This window comes from Bos grunniens, chromosome 5, assembly GCF_055505025.1.
Source record: "Bos grunniens cultivar Pamir isolate PY7600 chromosome 5, Bosgru_T2T1.0, whole genome shotgun sequence".
NCBI lineage: Eukaryota > Metazoa > Chordata > Mammalia > Artiodactyla > Bovidae > Bos > Bos grunniens.
In genome coordinates this window covers 81277989-81298596 of record NC_141169.1, presented here as the reverse complement: position 1 = coordinate 81298596, position 20608 = coordinate 81277989, and the positions used below count along the sequence as shown (strand labels likewise).

The following is a 20608-nucleotide window of genomic DNA, read 5'->3' as shown; positions in this document are numbered from 1 at the left end:
TGGAGTTTCAGCTTTAGCATCATTCCTTCCAAAGAAATCCCAGGGCTGATCTCCTTTAGAATGGACTGGTTGGATCTCCTTGCAGTCCAAGGAACTCTCAAGAGTCTTCTCCAACACCACAGTTCAAAACCATTGTACACATTGTATAATCACTTGTACAATGATTATTTTTTACAAGTAAGTCTATTGAAATCATATCAATTACTTCAGAGTTGTAAAATGAATAAAGATTGTAAATTTGTTTGGATTGCTGTAACAGAATATCATCAACTATGTGGCTTATAAACAATAGAAATTTATTTCTCATAGAACTGGAGACTAGGAAGCCTAAAATCAAGGTGCTGGTGGATCCAGCATCTGCTGAGGGCCCACTTCCTGGTTTCTGACAGCCATGTTCTCTGTGTCCTCACAGGCTGGCAGGGCCAAGGGAGCTTTCTGGGGTCCCTTTTATAACGGCTTTCCACATCTGCCAAAGTCTCCTTCTCCAATACTACCACATTAGGAGGAATAGGTTTCAACATGTGAATTGTGGGGGGATATAAATATTCATTCTATAGCCAAGATGTTAGATAACAATAGCAAATGGAAACCTATTATGATGCTTGAATTAGGGAATAATGATTCTACAGCCTTGCTTAAGAATTTCCCATACAATGAGAGAAGTACCTCATGAGTCATTAGAGATATGGACATGAGGATTTGACCAGAAATAAGACCAAATTCCCAAAATAGCATCATAAGTCATTATGGGGTCAACTATAGTAGTCACTGTTACCAAGATTAGCCTAACTGGTGGAAGATAAAAATCAAATGATCTTTAGGCCAGATATGATTTGTAGCTAGAAAATCTAGTTTTGAGCATTAACTATGTGACCCTGAACCTATTAATCCTTCTGCAAAATGAAGATAAACAATATAGACCCTGACTACCTCATGGAATCATACTGTATAAATTAAGAAAGCATGTTTTTTAAAAATATAAATTGTTACAAAATTGGGAAGTTCAAACAACAGGTCCTCACCACGGGGTTAAAAGATTTGATCCATTTAAAGTAATGAGATCCAGGGGGTCCCATTTGCAAAAGCAGAGACTTTTTGAAGTCCATCAAAACTGGGTTGTAATTTTGGCATTGACACATGATATTATCATGGCTACTCAATCTTTTCTAAGCTAACTTTATCTGTTCATAAAAACACAAACCTACCTAACAGGGATGTTACCGGTATTAGTGGAGACAATATTTTTTTAAACGTTATCAGCACTGTGCCTGAGTAGATTATTAACAAATAAAATATTTTCCCCTTTAAATCTGCATTAAGAGCTGTTTTTGGTTCACCAGATGCTAATATAGTCACCACTTCTGCCCAGAGTTATATACAACTCTCATTGATTTGAAACCTCAAATCAATAAATTAAAAAAAAAAAAAAATCCAAGAACGTACATTAAAGAAGAGAAATAGGTTTTCTTCTTGTCTACCTCAGAATTCAAGAACGAAGAGTATGTCATTGGGGGTGAATATCTTGCTCGGCTTTTAAAATACTTGCAACTCTTGAAAAAGAGATGGTAGGAAAGAGACAGAGAAGTAGCTTTAGTGGTATTAAAATGCCTGCTAGAACAAGCTCCTTTAGGTTCAGCTGCATCCCTTCTTTCAACAGAGGGTTAATGTGGAAGAGAAAAAAGAATAAGAATTTTAATGAGGAACTGAGGGAAACGTGGGAAGGAATAACTTTTATATTTTTCAGACCTAATTTTTCATATACCCCTATGTAGTAGCAGGAAAGCCACCACCTGTGGTGCACTGATATTGGCTCCTATGTGATCTTTACCTCAGGATGACAAAGCTCATGAATCGGCTTTTAAGAACCCTTTCCATGCTGGAGTATTTCGTCAACCGGAGCTGGGAATGGAGCACCTACAACACTGAAATGCTGATGTCCGAGCTGAGTCCCGAAGACCAGAGAGTGAGTACAGTCCCGACAACCGGCAGGCAAACCTTCCCCACTCGGAAGTTAGAACTATTTGACTTGGAGAGTTGATGAATAAAGGCAGTTTTATATACACAGATTTTTTTTTTTTCTTTTTGGGCTAAGAAAATCAGTGAATGCTATCAACACAATGGCAGGACACAAGTGTAACATAGGTAAGAGATCTAGTTTCTTAGCCTTTGGTCAGCTTCTCCCTGCTATTCTGCAGTCAGGTCTCATAAACTTTGTTTCACTCCTTTGTTCACCTTTGGTGAGTGAAAGTGAAGTGAAGTCGCTCAGTTGTGCCCGACTCTTTGCAACCCCATGGACAGTAGCCTGCACCAGGCTCCTCCATCCATGGGATTTTCTAGGCAAGAGTACTGGAGGGGGTTGCCATTTCCTTCTCTTCAACAAATCCTCAGTACCTCTGTCTTTCCCTCCCAAACATATGCCTTCAATGAAAAATAATAATTTTATGGCTCAGCAACTCTCTCATCCACTGTTCTTGTCAAATCAAAATCATTCTGCATCACCAAAGCTACAGTTCCTTTCTTCCTACCTTTTTAAAGCTAACTTTCCACCTCTGCGTTCTAGCCCATCTCAGATCTCCTACCATCAGCATTTCCCTCTCTGTAGGATTGTCATTCTTCCTCCCTATAATGATGTCTCTTTGACCATTCAGACATTTATTTCTCAAGACAGGCCTATACTTTAATTGTTTAGTGTAAGTACTATTTGGGCTTCCTGGTGGCTCAGATGGTAAAGCATCTGCCTGCAACTCGGAAGCCCCGGGTTCAATCCCTGGGTCAGGAACATCTCCTGGAGAAGGAAATGGCACCCCACTCCAGTACTCTTGCCTGGAAAATCCTATGGATGGAGGAGCCTGGTAGGCTACAGTCCATGGGGTTGCAAAGAGTCGGACATGACTGAGCAACTTCACTTTACTTTTTACTATAAGTACTATTTATTTCTCTGTATTAGCTTCTAACCAGTCACAAATGGTTGTCCTGAAATTCACGAATATAGAAAACTGTATTTTGTACATGTTCCTAGCTTTGATTTTCCTCCATTTGTTCCTTGAGCACATTCTTGGTTTCAATTAAGCTTTAAAGTTTTCAATCTCTTGACTGACATTTTCCACTAAATTTTCTTTAAAAAAAAGATAAATTTCTTCATTTATCTTGTACTTGACAGCATGCAGAAGAAACCAAGTCATGTTGAGAAGTAAATGTTAGATAAATACCCTCACCTGTCAGCTCCTATCTACCAGCCTCATAGTGCATGATTCAAATGCAAGTCCTAAAATTACTTCCCACCAGGAAACCTAAGGATTATTTGCAGTCAGTTCAGTTCGGTCGCTCAGTTGTGTCCAATTCTTTGCGACCCCATGAATTGGAGCACGCCAGGCCTCCCTGTCCATCACCAACTCCCGGAGTTCACTCAGACTCACGTCCATCGAGTCAGTGATGCCATCCAGCCATCTCATCCTCTGTCGTTCCCTTCTCCTCCTGCCCCCAATCCCTCCCAGCATCAGTCTTTTCCAGTGAGTCAACTCTTTGCATGAGGTGTCCAAAGTACTGGAGTTTCAGCTTCAGGATCATTCCCTCCAAAGAAATCCCAGGGCTGATCTCCTTCAGAATGGACTGGTTGGATCTCCTTGCAGTCCAAGGGACTCTCAAGATTCATGTTGATGTATGGCAAAACCATTACAATATTGTAAAGTAATAAGCCTCCAATTAAATTTATATTAAAAAAATAAATAAATAATTTTTAAAAAAAAGAGTCTTCTACAACACTACAGTTCAAAAGCATCAATTCTTCGGCCCTTAGCCTTCTTCACAGTCCAACTCTCACATCCATACATGACCACAGGAAAAACCATAGCCTTGACTAGACAGACCTTGTTGGCAAAGTAATGTCTCTGCTTTTGAATATGCTATCTAGGTTGGTCATAACTTTCCTTCCAAGGAGTAAGCGTCTTTTAATTTTGTGGCTTCAGTCACCATCTGCAGTGATTTTGGAGCCCCCAAAAATAAAGTCTGACACTGTTTCCATTGTTTCCCCATCTATTTCCCATGAAGTGATGGGACCAGATGCCATGATCTTCATTTTCTGAATGTTGAGCTTTAAGCCAACTTTTTCACTCTCCACTTTCACTTTCATCAAGAGGCTTTTGAGTTCCTCTTCACTTTCTGCCATAAGGGTGGTGTCATCTGCATATCTGAGGTAATTGATATTTCTCCCGGCAATCTTGATTCCAGTTTGTGTTTCTTCCAGTCCAGCATTTCTCATGATGTACTCTGCATAGAAGTTAAATAAGCAGGGTGATAATATACAGCCTTGACGTACTCCTTGTCCTATTTGGAACCAGTCTGTTGTTCCATGTCCAGTTCTAACTGTTGCTTCCTGACCTGCATGCAGGTTTCTCAAGAGGCAGGTCAGGTGGTCTGGTATTCCCATCTCTTTCAGAATTTTCCACAGTTTATTGTGATCCAAACAGTCAAAGGCTTTGGCATAGTCAATAAAGCAGAAATAGATGTTTTTCTGGAACTCTCTTGCTTTTTCCATGATCCAGCAGATGTTCACAATTTGATCTCTGGTTCCTCTGCCTTTTCTAAAACCAGCTTGAACATCAGGAAGTTCACGGTTCATGTATTGCTGAAGCCTGGCTTGGATTTGCAGTCAGACGCAATAATTGTTATATTAAATGTACTAGTTGAGATTTTGTTGTTGTTTGGTTGCTAAGTCATGTCTGACCGCTTGCGCCCCCATGGACTGTAGCATGCCAGGCTCCTCTGTCCATGGGATTCTCCAGGCAAGAATACTGGAGTGGCTTGCCATTTCCTTCTCTAGAGGATCTTTGCAACCCAGGGATTGAATCCATGTCTTCTGCATTGGCAGGTGGATTCATTACCACTGAGCCACTAGGAAAGCCCAGTTGAGATTTAGATGAATATTTTAACTGAAATCATCACTCCGTTCAGTTCAGTCGCTCAGTCGTGTCCAACTCTTTGTGACCCCATGAACCGCAGCATGCCAGGCCTCCCTGAACATCACCAACTCCCAGAGTCCACCCAAACCCATGTCCATCGAGTCAGTGATGCTATCCAACCATCTCATCCTCTGTCATCCCCTTCTCCTCCTGCCCTCAATTGTTCCCAGCATCAGGGCCTTTTCAAATGAGTCAGCTCTTCGCATCAGGTGGCCAAAGTATTGGAGTTTCAGCTTCAACATCAGTCCCTCCAATGAACACTCAGGACTGATCTCCTTTAGGATGGCCTGGTTGGATCTCCTTGTAGTCCAAGGGACTCTCAAGAGTCTTCTCCAACACCACAGTTCAAAAGCATCAATTCTTGGGCGCTCAGCTTTCTTCACAGTCCAATTCTCACATCCATACATGACCACTGGAAAAACCATAGCCTTGACTAAACAGACCTCTGCTGGCAAAGTAATGTTTCTGCTTTTTAATATGCTGTCTAGGTTGGTTATAACTTTCCTTCCAAGGAGGAAGCGTCTTTTAATTTCATGGCTGCAATCACCATCTGCAGTGATTTTGGAGCCTACCTCTGAGTTTAAAAGTGAAAGACGCTCAGTTATGTCCAACTCCTTGCGTCTCCATGGACTATATAGTCCATGGAATTCTCCAGCCCAGAATATTGGTGTGGGTAGCCTTTCCCTTCTCCAGGGGATCTTCCCAACCCAGGGTTCGAACCCACGTCTCCCGCATTGCAGGCAGATATTTTACCAGCTGAACCACAAGGGAAGCCCCGAAATGCTGGAATGAATAGCCTATCCCTTCTCCAGTGGATCTTCCTGACCCAGGAATCAAACCGGGGTCTCCTACATTGTAGGCAGATTCTTTACCAACTGAGCTATAGGAGAAGCTCAAGTAACTCTAAAATGGACATGAAATAGAACCTTTTTCCCAGAAATGTCTACATATCTTGTATAGACAAAATTCTTCAAAGCACCTATGTTTAAAATAAATGGATCAAACCAGATTATTTTTAAAAACCCATCATGCTATTATAAATTACATATGACTTATCTGTATTGCATTTTCTTCATGGAATTTACCCATCTAAATAATGCAAAAGATAATAAGCTTATAGTTTCAGTTTTGACACTTTCAAAATATTTTAACATAAAATAAAAATTTTGTGGAAAAAAAGAATCAAAGCTGCAGTGTATTTCATATATGTATATATATATATATACACACACACATATATATATATATATATGCTTGCAAAATATTTTAGCAAAGATAATAGTCCTGAATACTTGCATAGTTGCCAAGCTCTGGTGTGGCTCAGAATTCAGTTTCATTTGCCATATAGAATGAGGATTCCAAACTAGGGCTTCATTGAAATCTAATTTATTTATTTTTTTCTTTTTTTTTTTAATTTAATTTAATTTTTTTTTTAAATTTTTTTAAATTTTTTTTTTTTTTTTAATTTCAGGTATACACGTGCTCCCCATCCTGAACCCTCCTCCCTCCCCCCTCCCCATACCATCCCCCTGGGCCATCCCAGCGCACCAGCCCCAAGCATCCAGCATCGTGCACTGAACCTGGACTGGCATCTCGTTTCATACATGACATTTCACATGTTTCAATGCCATTCTCCCAAATCTTCCCACCCTCTCCCTCTCCCACAGAGTCCATAAGACTGTTCTATACATCAGTGTCTCTTTTGCTGTCTCGTATACAGGGTTATCGTTACCATCTTTCTAAATTCCATATATATGCGTTAGTATACTGTATTTATGTTTTTCCTTCTGGCTTACTTCACTCTGTATAATAGGCTCCAGTTTCATCCACCTCATTAGAACTGATTCAAATGTATTCTTTTTAATGGCTGAGTAATACTCCATTGTGTATATGTACCACAGCTTTCTTATCCATTCATCTGCTGATGGACATCTAGGTTGCTTCCATGTCCTGGCTATTATAAACAGTGCTGCGATGAACATTGGGGTACACGTGTCTCTTACTCTTCTGGTTTCCTCAGTGTGTATGCCCAGCAGTGGGATTGCTGGATCATAAGGCAGTTCTATTTCCAGTTTTTTAAGGAATCTCCACACTGTTCTCCATAGTGGCTGTACTAGTTTGCATTCCCACCAACAGTGTAAGAGGGTTCCCTTTTCTCCACACCCTCTCCAGCATTTATTATTTGTAGACTTTTGGATCGCAGCCATTCTGACTGGTGTGAAATGGTACCTCATAGTGGTTTTGATTTGCATTTCTCTGATAATGAGTGATGTTGAGCATCTTTTCATGTGTTTGTTAGCCATCTGTATGTCTTCTTTGGAGAAATGTCTATTTAGATCTTTGGCCCATTTTTTGATTGGGTCATTTATTTTTCTGGAGTTGAGCTGTAGGAGTTGCTTGTATATTTTTGAGATTAGTTGTTTGTCGGTTGCTTCATTTGCTATTATTTTCTCCCATTCTGAAGGCTGTCTTTTCACCTTGCTAATAGTTTCCTTTGATGTGCAGAAGCTTTTAAGTTTAATTAGGTCCCATTTGTTTATTTTTGCTTTTATTTCCAATATTCTGGGAGGTGGGTCATAGAGGATCCTGCTGTGATGTATGTCAGAGAGTGTTTTGCCTATGTTCTCCTCTAGGAGTTTTATAGTTTCTGGTCTTACGTTGAGATCTTTAATCCATTTTGAGTTTATTTTTGTATATGGTGTTAGAAAGTGTTCTAGTTTCATTCTTTTACAAGTGGTTGACCAGATTTCCCAGCACCACTTGTTAAAGAGATTGTCTTTAATCCACTGTATATTCTTGCCTCCTTTGTCAAAGATAAGGTGTCCATATGTGCGTGGATTTATCTCTGGGCTTTCTATTTTGTTCCATTGATCTATATTTCTGTCTTTGTGCCAGTACCATACTGTCTTGATAACTGTGGCTTTGTAGTAGAGCCTGAAGTCAGGTAGGTTGATTCCTCCAGTTCCATTCTTCTTTCTCAAGATCGCTTTGGCTATTCGAGGTTTTTTGTATTTCCATACAAATTGTGAAATTATTTGTTCTAGCTCTGTGAAGAATACTGTTGGTAGCTTGATAGGGATTGCATTGAATCTATAAATTGCTTTGGGTAGTATACTCATTTTCACTATATTGATTCTTCCAATCCATGAACATGGTATATTTCTCCATCTATTAGTGTCGTCTTTGATTTCTTTCACCAGTGATTTATAGTTTTCTATATATAGGTCTTCAGTTTCTTTAGGTAGATATATTCCTAAGTATTTTATTCTTTCCGTTGCAATGGTGAATGGAATTGTTTCCTTAATTTCTCTTTCTGTTTTCTCATTATTAGTGTATAGGAATGCAAGGGATTTCTGTGTGTTGATTTTATATCCTGCAACTTTACTATAATCATTGATTAGTTCTAGTAATTTTCTGGTGGAGTCTTTAGGGTTTTCTATGTAGAGGATCATGTCATCTGCAAATAGTGAGAGTTTTACTTCTTCTTTTCCAATTTGGATTCCTTTTATTTCTTTTTCTGCTCTGATTGCTGTAGCCAAAACTTCCAAAACTATGGAGACTTTAATACCCCACTCACACCTATGGATAGATCAACTAAACAGAAAATTAACAAGGAAACACAAACTTTAAATGATACAATAGACCAGTTAGACCTAACTGATATCTATAGGACATTTCATCCCAAAACAATGAATTTCACCTTTTTCTCAAGCGCACATGGAACCTTCTCCAGGATAGATCACATCCTGGGCCATAAAGCTAGCCTTGGTAAATTCAAAAAAATAGAAATCATTCCAAGCATCTTTTCTGACCACAATGCAGTAAGATTAGATCTCAATTACAGGAGAAAAACTATTAAAAATTCCAACATATGGAGGCTGAACAACACGCTGCTGAATAACCAACAAATCACAGAAGAAATCAAAAAAGAAATCAAAATTTGCATAGAAACGAATGAAAATGAAAACACAACAACCCAAAACCTGTGGGACACAGTAAAAGCAGTCCTAAGGGGAAAGTTCATAGCAATACAGGCACACCTCAAGAAACAAGAAAAAAGTCAAATAAATAACCTAACTCTACACCTAAAGCAACTAGAAAAGGAAGAAATGAAGAACCCCAGGGTTAGTAGAAGGAAAGAAATCTTAAAAATTAGAGCAGAAATAAATGCAAAAGAAACAAAAGAGACCATAGCAAAAATCAACAAAGCCAAAAGCTGGTTCTTTGAAAGGATAAATAAAATTGACAAACCATTAGCCAGACTCATCAAGAAACAAAGGGAGAAAAATCAAATCAATAAAATTAGAAATGACAGTGGAGAGATCACAACAGACAACATAGAAATACAAAGGATCATAAGAGACTATTATCAACAATTATATGCCAATAAAATGGACAACGAGGAAGAAATGGACAAATTCTTAGAAAAGTACAACTTTTCAAAACTCGACCAGGAAGAAATAGAAAACCTTAACAGACCCATCACAAGCACGGAAATTGAAACTGTAATCAAAAATCTTCCAGCAAACAAAAGCCCAGGTCCAGACGGCTTCACAGCTGAATTCTACCAAAAATTTAGAGAAGAGCTAACACCTATCCTGCTTAAACTCTTCCAGAAAATTGCAGAGGAAGGTAAACTTCCAAACTCATTCTATGAGGCCACCATCACCCTAATACCAAAACCTGACAAAGATGCCACAAAAAAAGAAAACTACAGGCCAATATCACTGATGAACATAGATGCAAAAATCCTAAACAAAATTCTAGCAATCAGAATCCAACAACACATTAAAAAGATCATACACCATGACCAAGTGGGCTTTATCCCAGGGATGCAAGGATTCTTCAATATCCGCAAATCAATCAATGTAATACACCACATTAACAAATTGAAAAACAAAAACCATATGATTATCTCAATAGATGCAGAGAAAGCCTTTGACAAAATTCAACACCCATTTATGATAAAAACTCTCCAGAAAGCAGGAATAGAAGGAACATACCTCAACATAATAAAAGCTATATATGACAAACCCACAGCAAACATTATCCTCAATGGTGAAAAATTGAAAGCATTTCCTCTAAAGTCAGGAACAAGACAAGGGTGCCCACTTTCACCATTACTATTCAACATAGTTTTGAAATCTAATTTAGAAATAACAAAAATAAAAGTCTCTGCATATATAGATGAATACGCAGCATTTGGTGGTACTGTGGAAAATAAAAATATCCAAACAAAGTGATACAGAATTACTTTTAGAAAGCAGTTTTTGGATAAGTCTGTGAACCTCTCTGGAACTCGTTAGTCTTATCTGCTTTCCTTGTTAATACTCCAATTTACTTGACAAAGATTTGAGGTAACTTGCAGTAAATGCATGTAGTAAAAGACCAAAGCAGAAATAAAATATAAGCCAGGGAAAATATGTACTAAAATAGGAACTTAAGAGCAAGAATGAAAAAAAACTGACATTCGTGTCTAGTCTTTAAGATCCTACCGTGTGTGCTGTTGCTTCACTTGTGTCCAGCTCTTTGCGACCCTATGGATCATAGCCCGCCAGGCTCCTCTGTCCATGAGATTCTCCAGGCAAGAATACTGGAGTGGGTTGCTGTGTCCTCCTCCAGGGGATATTCCCAACCCAAGGATTGAACCTGTGTCTCTTCTGTCTCCTGCATGGGCAGGTGGGTTTTTTACCACTAGCACCACCTCAGTTCAGTTCAGTTCAGTCGCTCAGTCATGTCCGACTCTTTGCAACCCCATGAATCGCAGCACGCCAGGCCTCCCTGTCCATCACCAACTCCTGGAGTTCACTCAGACTCAGGTCCATCGAGTTGGTGATGCCATCCAGCCATCTCATCCTCTGTCATCCCCTAGCACCACCTGGAAAGCGCTAAAAGATGCTGTAAGTCACTACATTTGAGAAGGAAATTTGTTCTTAAGATTTTTGGTGGCAACATGAAAAGGCATTCTTTAAGAGGAGGAAATACACTAGTGTTCTGCGTGTTCCACTCTAAATGGTTCTGAAGGGCTCCATCTAGTGGCATACCAAGAGACAGAGTGGATAAACATCTCTAAAGTAAATAAGAATATAAATTCTGCTTAGTTAGTCCTTAGACATTGCTTCTCAAAGTTTACCTTAATCAGCAAAATGAAGTAGTGATATTTCAGGAAAGGGTGCTAGCCCAAGGGGAAAACAGCAAAATTTACTAATGGAAAGAAAAACATATGTAATTTGTCTTGGTGCCTAATGTATTATTCTCTCTTAAGAAATAATTCTCCTTTACTTGAAATTAAATTAGGTTTCACCAGACTAATATCAGTTCCTTAAAATTGCTAAGACTTCCTAAAAGCCAAATATGTGTGCTTGATCAATGTTTAAATCTAGATCTGATAGACAGAGTGCCTGATGAACTATGGATAGAGGTTCGTGACACTGTACAGGAGACAAGGATCAAGACCATCCCCAAGAAAAAGAAAAGCAAAATGGCTGTCTGAGGAGGGCTTACAAATAGCTGTGGAAAGAAGAGAAGCAAAAAGCAAAGGAGAAAAGGAAAGATATACCCATCTGAATGCAGAGTTTCAAAGAACAGCAAGGAGAGATAAGAAAGCCTTCCTCAGCAATCAATGGAAAGAAATAGAGGAAAACAATAGAATGGGAAAGACTAGAGATCTGTTCAAGAGAATTAGAGATACCAAGGGAACATTTCATGCAAAGATGGGCTCAATAAAGGACAGAAATGGTATGGACCTGACAGAAGCAGAAGATATTAAAAAGAGGTGGCAAGAATACACAGAAGAACTATACAAAAAAGATCTTCATGACTCAGATAATCACGATGGTGTGATCACTCACCTAGAGCCAAACATCCTGGAATGTGAAGTCAAGTGGGCCTTAGGAAGCATCACTACGAACAAAGCTAGTGGAGGTGATGGATTCCAGTGGAGCTATTTCAAATCCTGAAAGATGATGCTGTGAAAGTGCTGCACTCAATATGTCAGCAAATTTGGAAAACTCAGCAGTGGCCACAGGACTGGAAAAGGTCAGTTTTCATTCCAATCCCAAAGAAAGGCAATGCCAAAGAATGCTCAAACTACCGCACAATTGCACTCATCTCACACGCTAGTAAAGTAATGCTCAAAATTCTCCAAGCCAGGCTTTAACAATACGTGAACTGTGATCTTCCAGATGTTCAAGCTGGTTTTAGAAAAGGCAGAGGAACCAGAGATCAACCTGCCAACATTCGCTGGATCATCAAAAAAGCAAGAGAGTTCCAGAAAAACATCTATTTCTGCTTTATTGACTATGCCAAAGCCTTTGACTGTGTGGATCACAATAAACTGTGGAAAATTCTGAAAGAGAAGGGAATACCAGACCGCCTGATCTGCCTCTTGAGAAACCTGTATGCAGGTCAGGAAGCAACAGTTAGAACTGGACATGGAACAACAGACTGGTTCCAAATAGGAAAAGGAGTATGTCAAGGCTGTATATTGTCACCCTCCTTATTTAACTTAGATGCAGAGTACATCATGAGAAACACTGGGCTGGATGAAGCACAAGCTGGAATCAAGATTACCGGGAGAAATATCAATAACCTCAGATATGCAGATGACACCACCCTTAAGGCAGAAAGTGAAGAAGAACTAAAAGCCTCTTGATGAAAGTGAAAGATGAGAGTGAAAAACTTGGCTTAAAGCTCAACATTCAGAAAGCTAAGATCATGGCATCCAGTCCCATCACTTCATGGCAAATAGATGTGGAAACAGTGGCTGACTTTATTTTTTGGGCTGCAAAATCACTGCAGATGGTGATTGCAGCCATGAAATTAAAAGATGCTTACTCCTTGGAAGGAAAGTTATGACCAACCTAGACAGCACATTAAAAAGCAGAGAAATTACTTTGCCAACAAAGGTCCGTCTAGTCAAGGCTATGGTTTTTCCAGTAGTCATTTTGGTTGTAAGAGTTGGACTATAAAGAAAGCAGAGTGCTGAAGAATTGATGCTCTTGAACTGTGGTGTTGGAGAAGACTCTTGAGAGTCCCTTGGACTGCAAGGAGATCCAACCAGTCCATCCTAAAGGAAATCAGTCCTGGATTTTCATTGGAAGGACTGATGTTGAAGCTGAAACTCCAATATTTTGGCCACCTGATTCAAAGAGCTGACTCTTTTGGAAAGACCCTGATGTTGGGAAAGATTGAAGGCAGGAGGAGAAGGGGAAGACAGAAGATGAGATGGTTAGTTGGCATCACTGACTCAATGGACATGAGTTGGGGTAAACTCTGGGAGTTGGTGATGTTCAGGGAAGCCTGGCATGCTGCAATTCATGGGATCACAAAAAGTCAGACATGACTGAGTGATTGAACTGAACTGAATGTTTAAATATTTCTATATACATGGCAATCCATATTATCACTGCCTTTAAAATAACAGCTCAAATAATCTCATTTGGAGGGGTATCAAGACAATGGCACCCCACTCTAGTACTCCTGCCTGGAAAATTCCATGGACGGAGGAGCCTGGTAGGCTGCAGTCCATAGGGTCGCTAAGAGTCGGACACGACTGAGCGACTTCACTTTCACTTTTCACTTTCATGCACTGGAGAAGGAAATGGCAACCCACTCCAGTGTTCTTGCCTGGAGAATCACAGGGACGGGTGGGCTGCCGTCTCTGGGGTCGCACAGAGTCAGACACGACTGAAGCGACTTAGCAGCAGCACCTAAATCTTCCAAACCAAATGCCACTTATTTATATAAAAGAAACTTCATCAAATGTGCAAAGTGATCATCCAGCAGTTCTGACAATCCATAATCTCTTCTTGCCTTTCAGGTATTCAACTTTGATGTACGTCAGCTGAACTGGTTAGAATACATTGAAAATTATGTTTTAGGAGTTAAGAAGTACTTATTGAAAGAGGATATGGCTGGGATCCCAGAAGCAAAGCAACACTTAAAAAGGTAAGTATAACATTTATTAAGTACTTAGCATGTGTAGCTCATTTTATACCAGGCATGAAATTTGAGCAGGAGAGCAGTTAATATTTTTCTAGCCTTTATACTATATGTCCTAGTATACACTATTTAGACTTCACCATACTTCTATGAGGCAGGTAGTATTTTTGTTATCCCATTTCCATCAAAGAACTATTTAGGTTCAAAGGAGGGAAGTGGGCAAGCTGTACGTGCTAAGCAGAGGAGCCAGATTTGTATCTAAGTTTGCTTTTTCTACCATATCCTGTCATAATGTGATATAAAGAATACCCAACAGGCAGGAAACCTGATGATGCTATTTAACATGGTCAAATCAATTAACTGTTCTTCAATAGCTTTGACTGCCTGAAATTTTTTTTCAATAAAAAATTCTATGTTCCCTAAGGAACACAGAATTATAGCAGTCTTGCATAATTCTGGTAGAAGCAAAGGGTTTTTAATGAAGAGATGATATGGATGGGAAAAGTTGATTGCAAACAGACAGGAACCTTGAATTGAAAAGCAAGGTGAGACTTTAGAATTTACCCTCTAGTAAACGAGAATCAGTGATTTGTGATATACAGTAACATGATCAAAGTGTATTTAAGAAAGCTTATATTAGCCGTGTTTATAAGACAGGTTAAAGCACAGAGGTATGAGAAAGGGAAACTAGTCAGGGGAATATTGTAGAAATATGATTACTCAGAATGAACATGGTGGAAATGAAAGCTATCAAAATCAAAAGGCTATCAGATACTGCCATATACCTGAGGACACTTATTTGCTGGTCATAGCCAGGAAAAGATACATTTATGCTTTAGGTAACATAGTTGGGTATTTGATACTGTGTTGACGTTGGTTATATATGTCTGTTTCCAGGCTCCGAAATATTCACTACCTCTTTAATACTGCTCTCTTCCTCATCGCCTGGCGTCTTCTCATTGCAAGATCTCAGGTGGCTCGGAATGTGTGGTTCTTCATCGTGAGCTTCTGTTACAAATTCCTCTCCTACTTTAGGGCATCTAGCACACTTAATGTCTAAGAACATTTGGCAATCTCCCTTTGTCTGGAACCTCTCAGATACCTCTAAAACAGCAACTGTGGTTCTCAAGATTAGGTAACAAATATGCCCATCATTACCTGTCAAATGTGCTGTCATGTATTCATCCTTATTTCTAAACTATAAATTTTCATTTCATTTCAGTGAGAGAACAGAAGTCATATCCTAGCCAATTATCATACAAATTTTAGGAAAAAAATTGTTTCCAGATTGTTTCTTTAACACTATTCTGTGCTCTTGAATATAAAACACCAAAGGACACCCATCTTCCCTTATTTAGCTTTGTTCTCCTTGAGAGGACTAATGTGCTCAATAAACATGGAAGGACACATGACAGAAGTTGAGACACGCTCAAGAAAGGCAGTTGTCACTGGAACCATTTAGTATAGTGTACTTAGTATAAAGGCTGAAAATCAAGATAAGCAGACAAAGGTCTCAACATCATCATAAATGCTGTAAGAGAAACAGTTCTCCATGGAGGTTTCTGCTTTCTTTTTGTGCTATACTATGGAGTCCTGGTCAAGGGCTGGGAAATTAGAAAAGTGGGTTCACATCTAACATTTTCCTTCACTATACCCACATCTGAAACCTGAAGAGAACCAAGAGGTGTAAATAATGTATATAGAGTGAGGGCTCAAGCATATTTTCATTATGGGTGATTATTATGCTTTTAAGTAAAAATTGGTTCTTGTAATTTGAATTTGACAACTATTATTCTAAATCTTTTGAATCATAAATTTTCCTGATTACCTCCTCTTAGGAGTTTTCCTCTTGTTCATTAAACTGGCCAAATCCCTTATATTTAAGCTTATATTGCCCAGGCCTTCGATTAGAGTGACTAATGTTAGAGGAAGGCCCTAGGCTAAAATCACGTAAAAACCCATTTTCCTGATATTTGCCACTGAGAAAAGCAAAATTGCAAATAAAAATGTAAATGCTAGTCATATTTTCTGTGGGGAAGTTCACTCTTTCACCAGGACTTTAGTATCTTGATCACTCCAGTTGCAGAATGTTACCTGTACAATGTGCAGCCGAAAAGGACAGACTTCATTAGTGACTGGAAGTTCAGAGAACAGGTGTTGTTTTAAACATATTTTATGTATAATGCAAATGAATTAGTAAAAATCTGTTCTCAGATTCCCATATTAATAATATAACTGTTATCCCAACTTTCCTCATATTTGAGAGATGAGTGCATTTTAGATTGCAGCACTTCATGTTAAAAACGTGGGATATGATTCAAATAACAGTACCTGGGGCCTAAGTAACTAAAAATAATCATAACTACTAGAAAATTATATGAGCATAAAACATTCAATGTTAGTTATACATATGGCTCACTTCCTGGGATAATTGGTTAATACTCAGAAAGGCACATTCATGTGGTAGAAGTGTACTAGAGCTGTGAGGGCAACTTCTAGCCCAGTATTATTTGAAATTTTTCTGAACCCCATAAAGCACATTTGGGGTCGGGGCAGGGAGACTCTTCTGGGCAATGTCTTTCTCAATCTCATCTAAGTTATGTGAACTACTTTCCAGGGCAGAAAACCCAGCTCTGAAAGAAAGCAGCTGGTTATCTTCAGTTTGAGATTTCTGTGATTATGTTTGAGTTAAGATAAAAACTATAGATGATAAAAAGGAAATTAAGATATAATTCAATGAAATTGGACAACACATAATAGTTCTAAGAATTTACTATCTTTTGGTTATTTTATGTTTCACCAACTCAATAAATTCCACTGATCATTCAGTTTTGACTTGATTAAATGAAAATTTGAATTAAAGACTGATTTCCTCTACTAGTATTGTATCTTTAACTGCTGACTACTGCAGTAGATCTTCTCCCTCATCCTTAGGAAAATAAAAAGAAACTACCAGATGAATATGAATTAACACATTCCCATAATGCTTTTTCAGACACCATTAATAGCGTACAGAGCAGGATGAGCACAGCCTTTACAGGTAGCCATTGCTGTGCCTCATTACGCTGCACCGTTACTAGGCAACAGGTCTTGCTCAGTCATTGTCAGTGCCTCAGTGGGCCCCACCCACAAGCAGCAATCTGTCAATGAACAACCGTTAGTTGTCCTGCTCAGTTATTGGTCAGTGCCACAGTGGGCACGCCCCACAAGTAACTGTCAATGAGGGACAACTGGGGAAGTGATTCAGCCAAGGGTCAGTGGTGTGGTGCTCATCAGGTGGAAAGGCAGATTCAGGCCTTCTCCTGGAGGCCCTCCAGCTCATCCAGCCTTGGGCCAGCAAGTGAACTGAAGGACCCAGGGAACAGACGGAACTATGTCCTGCAGGGCTCCAGAGCGCTCACTAAGGCCCTCCACTAGTCTTGGCCCAGACCTTGAGGAGCAGTGAACCTCCCCCCCATCCCTGTCTCTGCTACCAAATAGCACAGCCATCTGCCTTGGTTGCAGTCTGTGAGACCTGGTCTCCCCTCTTTTTGGGCAACCTGAGGAGACTGAGGGCAAAGTGGGTTGGGTGCATGGCAGAGATGACAGCTTGGCAGGGTTTGGGGACCTGGACCTAAGGGAGCTGCCAACTGAGATCTGCCTCCTCTTAGCCAGGACCAGGACCCTGGAGGATGCAAGTTGTGCCTTGGGACCTTGCCCTTTCTTAACAGGACAGAGAATAAAATTGGTTTGGTAGAGATTTACAGGAACATTGTTCCCTGATCACGACCTGACCTCAGGAACAAAGGATCTGATGCCAAGAAGTTTGCAACAACTAACCACGCCCTTCCCTCACCTTTTGCTTTTAAAGGGGCTTGTTGAAAGCTTTCACTAACTGGGTTTCTTAAGGCATCAGCCACCCATTTCCTTGTATGAATCTGTAATAAACCTTTCTCTGTTCCAAACTCTATGATGTTTTAGTATTGACAGACCTCACCTGTGCATCAGGCACATGGACTTGCAATTTGTAACACATGCTGAAGAATGTTCTACCTGTGGTATTAGAGAAATGACACAAACTTCTCTTGTGATGATTAAGCTGTAAAAGTAGGTATCTGCATGAAAGAAAACCCCTAGCTACTTTATATCAAGACCAGTAACAATTATTTGAGTGCCTAACATATACAATCCAATAAGAACTTTCTACTTTTGATGGAGAAGGGGACAGTAAGTACAAAGAAAAGGTTACTTTTTAAAAGCTTTGGTAATCCCTATATTCTGCACCCACAAGATATTACAGTAACAAACATTACATACAGAACTGAAAACAGTCAACACATGAGGCAGTTAATTCTAGAAAAAGTTGAGGCAGAAGGGCACACAAATCAGAAAAACATTTCTCACAAATTTATACTAACCTAACATCTCCAGCTAGTATAAAATTCACTCATTTAAATTTTTAGCTCATTTAAATAACTGACTTAGAATCTCAAGGTAAAATTGACTTGAGAAGGGACTAATAGTAAGTAGTGTATCTCATAGTGAACATTAACAATTAGGTCAGCCTCAAGTTTCTTGTAAAGAGATCAAACTAGTCAATCCTAAGGGAAAACAGTCCTGAATGTTCACTGGAAGGACTGATACTAAAGCTGAAGTTCCAATACTTTGGCTACCTGATGCGAAGAACTGACTCCTTAGAAAAGACTGATGCTGGGGAAGATTGAAAACAGAAGAGGACGACAGAGGATGAGATGGTTGGATGACATCACTGACTCGATGGATACCAGTCTGAGCAAGTTCAGGGAGTTGGTGATGGACAGGGAAGCCTGGTGTGCTGCAGTCATGGGGTTGCAGAGTGGGACACAACTGAGTGAATAAACTGAACATTTCTAAAAATATCAATGTTTCAAAGTTCCAAGAATCACATGCAAATTTCCGTGTAACTTTTCCCCTGTACATTTTCTATGCAAATCTAAAAAATTATGTTTTGGGAACCATATACATATATGAAAAAATGCTCACTACCTAGATTACCTTTTAAAAATATAACAAATTGCCAGAATTGCTGATTTTAAGATATAACTGACTTGAGAGATAGGAATGCCCTGTGAGGTGCAGATACAAATATGACAACAGATACTTAACTGAAATTGAGTGTTAACAGCTAGAAGAGCTCTCTGATATAAAACAGATTAATATTTTAGGTGTATCCCTAATTTGAAATATCAGTTCCAAGCCAGAATCGTAAATGGGTTGGAAAGATGTGGAGTTGGGTCAATTTCACCAATTCTAGAAAAATATCTTAAAGAAATCAAAGGTAAGTATAATACAAGAAATCACCCAATTAATTTGTATAGTTGCTTGAAAGCAGAAGAGAATTTACAAAATATTTACTACATAATTATATGCTGTGTTGTTGAAGGTCTGCTTTAGTATGTAGTATGTATCTTACATCAATGTATACCTTTTGCCACACCTCCTCATTCTGGGCTTTACATTAAAATTATTACACAAATAGCATAAATGAATTTGGAAGAATTGTTAATGTCTTTTGATAAATACAACTTGCAGTCGCTGAAACAAAACCATTAAATGCTTTGCTGATTATAATCTGTTTGGGGCCTCCCTGGTGGCTCAGATGGTAAAGCGTCCACCCGCAATGAGGGAAACCCAGTTTCGATCCCTGGGTTGTGAAGATCCTCTAGAGAAGGAAATGGCAACCCACTCCAGTATTCTTGCCTGGAGAATCCCATGGACAGAGGACCCTGATAGGCTACAGTCCATGGGGTCGCAAAGAGTCAGACACATTGGAGTCAAATCTTTTCCTCACTCACTCGTAACACGAAAAATATAGAATAAATGGCATATGGTACAATAATTTAGCTCCATCTGAAGCAAAAGGAAAGATACTGAATGATAAAGATTGCTGTAGTTTTTCTAGGAGGAAAAAGAAGCTTAAATATGAGGAACTAAGGCTTATTTGGGGGTACATGATCGTAAAAGGACAAAAAATTATTGTACAATTTATTTTATTGAGTCCCATCTTTAGAATTGAGACACTGAATGAGTCTTTTGTCTTTCTTTCTGTTAAAACAATTTTAAAAACTACAAGAAAAAAAAAATCCAAGGCATTTTGTTTCCTACTCTTAAAATAATGCTGACTTAATCACTAAAATATTCCAAAAGGGGTGGGAGGAATTACAATAAATAAATAGTACTTGGATATTACTCCAGGCTTCATACCATAAGGTAGTGAACAAGTAGTGATCTATTTGGATAGTGCTGACAAAGGGTCACTCATTTTGGCTTAAAGGTTTGCTAGACCTCCAAACAGACAGGGAAGAGCTTAAGTACTAATTTAAAGCCTGATGAGATTTTAAAGATCCTAAGGCTCAGGTTAAGTAATTTAAAAAATACACACATCTCAAACTTAAGTTTAAAGGTTTTAAATTGTGAAACAAAGGAGCTGCATGTACATTTAATTTTTGGTACCTGAATTACTAACCTAAGACATCAAAAGACAATGTACAACATGTGTCTTTATACCATTAAAAAAATTAGATCTTAGTCATTCCTTTATGAATTCCAAAGCTTGTATTAAAGATTATAAACTCTGTCGTTAGTAAAGTTTTATTACAAAAATTCAGTGCTTTATATCATAAAATGTATATGAGAAAAGCATAATATTAATCATCTAAGTCAAGAATTAGAAATGTGTAATTCTGAGT

At 38.9% G+C, this 20608-nt stretch overlaps 1 protein-coding gene across 5 annotated transcripts in view; it reads left to right on the top strand.

Annotated features, from left to right (window-relative positions):
* The window catches only part of FAR2 (fatty acyl-CoA reductase 2), a 179043-nt gene extending 162280 nt beyond the window's left edge, over positions 1–16763 (top strand). For all 5 annotated transcript variants that reach the window (XM_086401551.1, XM_086401549.1, XM_086401550.1 and 2 more), the window contains exons 10-12: positions 1834–1963; positions 13780–13907; positions 14799–16763. In XM_086401551.1, coding sequence (XP_086257677.1) covers positions 1834–1963; positions 13780–13907; positions 14799–14961 — 421 coding nt within the window. In that variant the 3' untranslated portion in view covers positions 14962–16763. The remainder of the gene's footprint in view (positions 1–1833; positions 1964–13779; positions 13908–14798) is intronic.
* The last annotated feature ends 3845 nt before the right edge of the window (positions 16764–20608 follow it).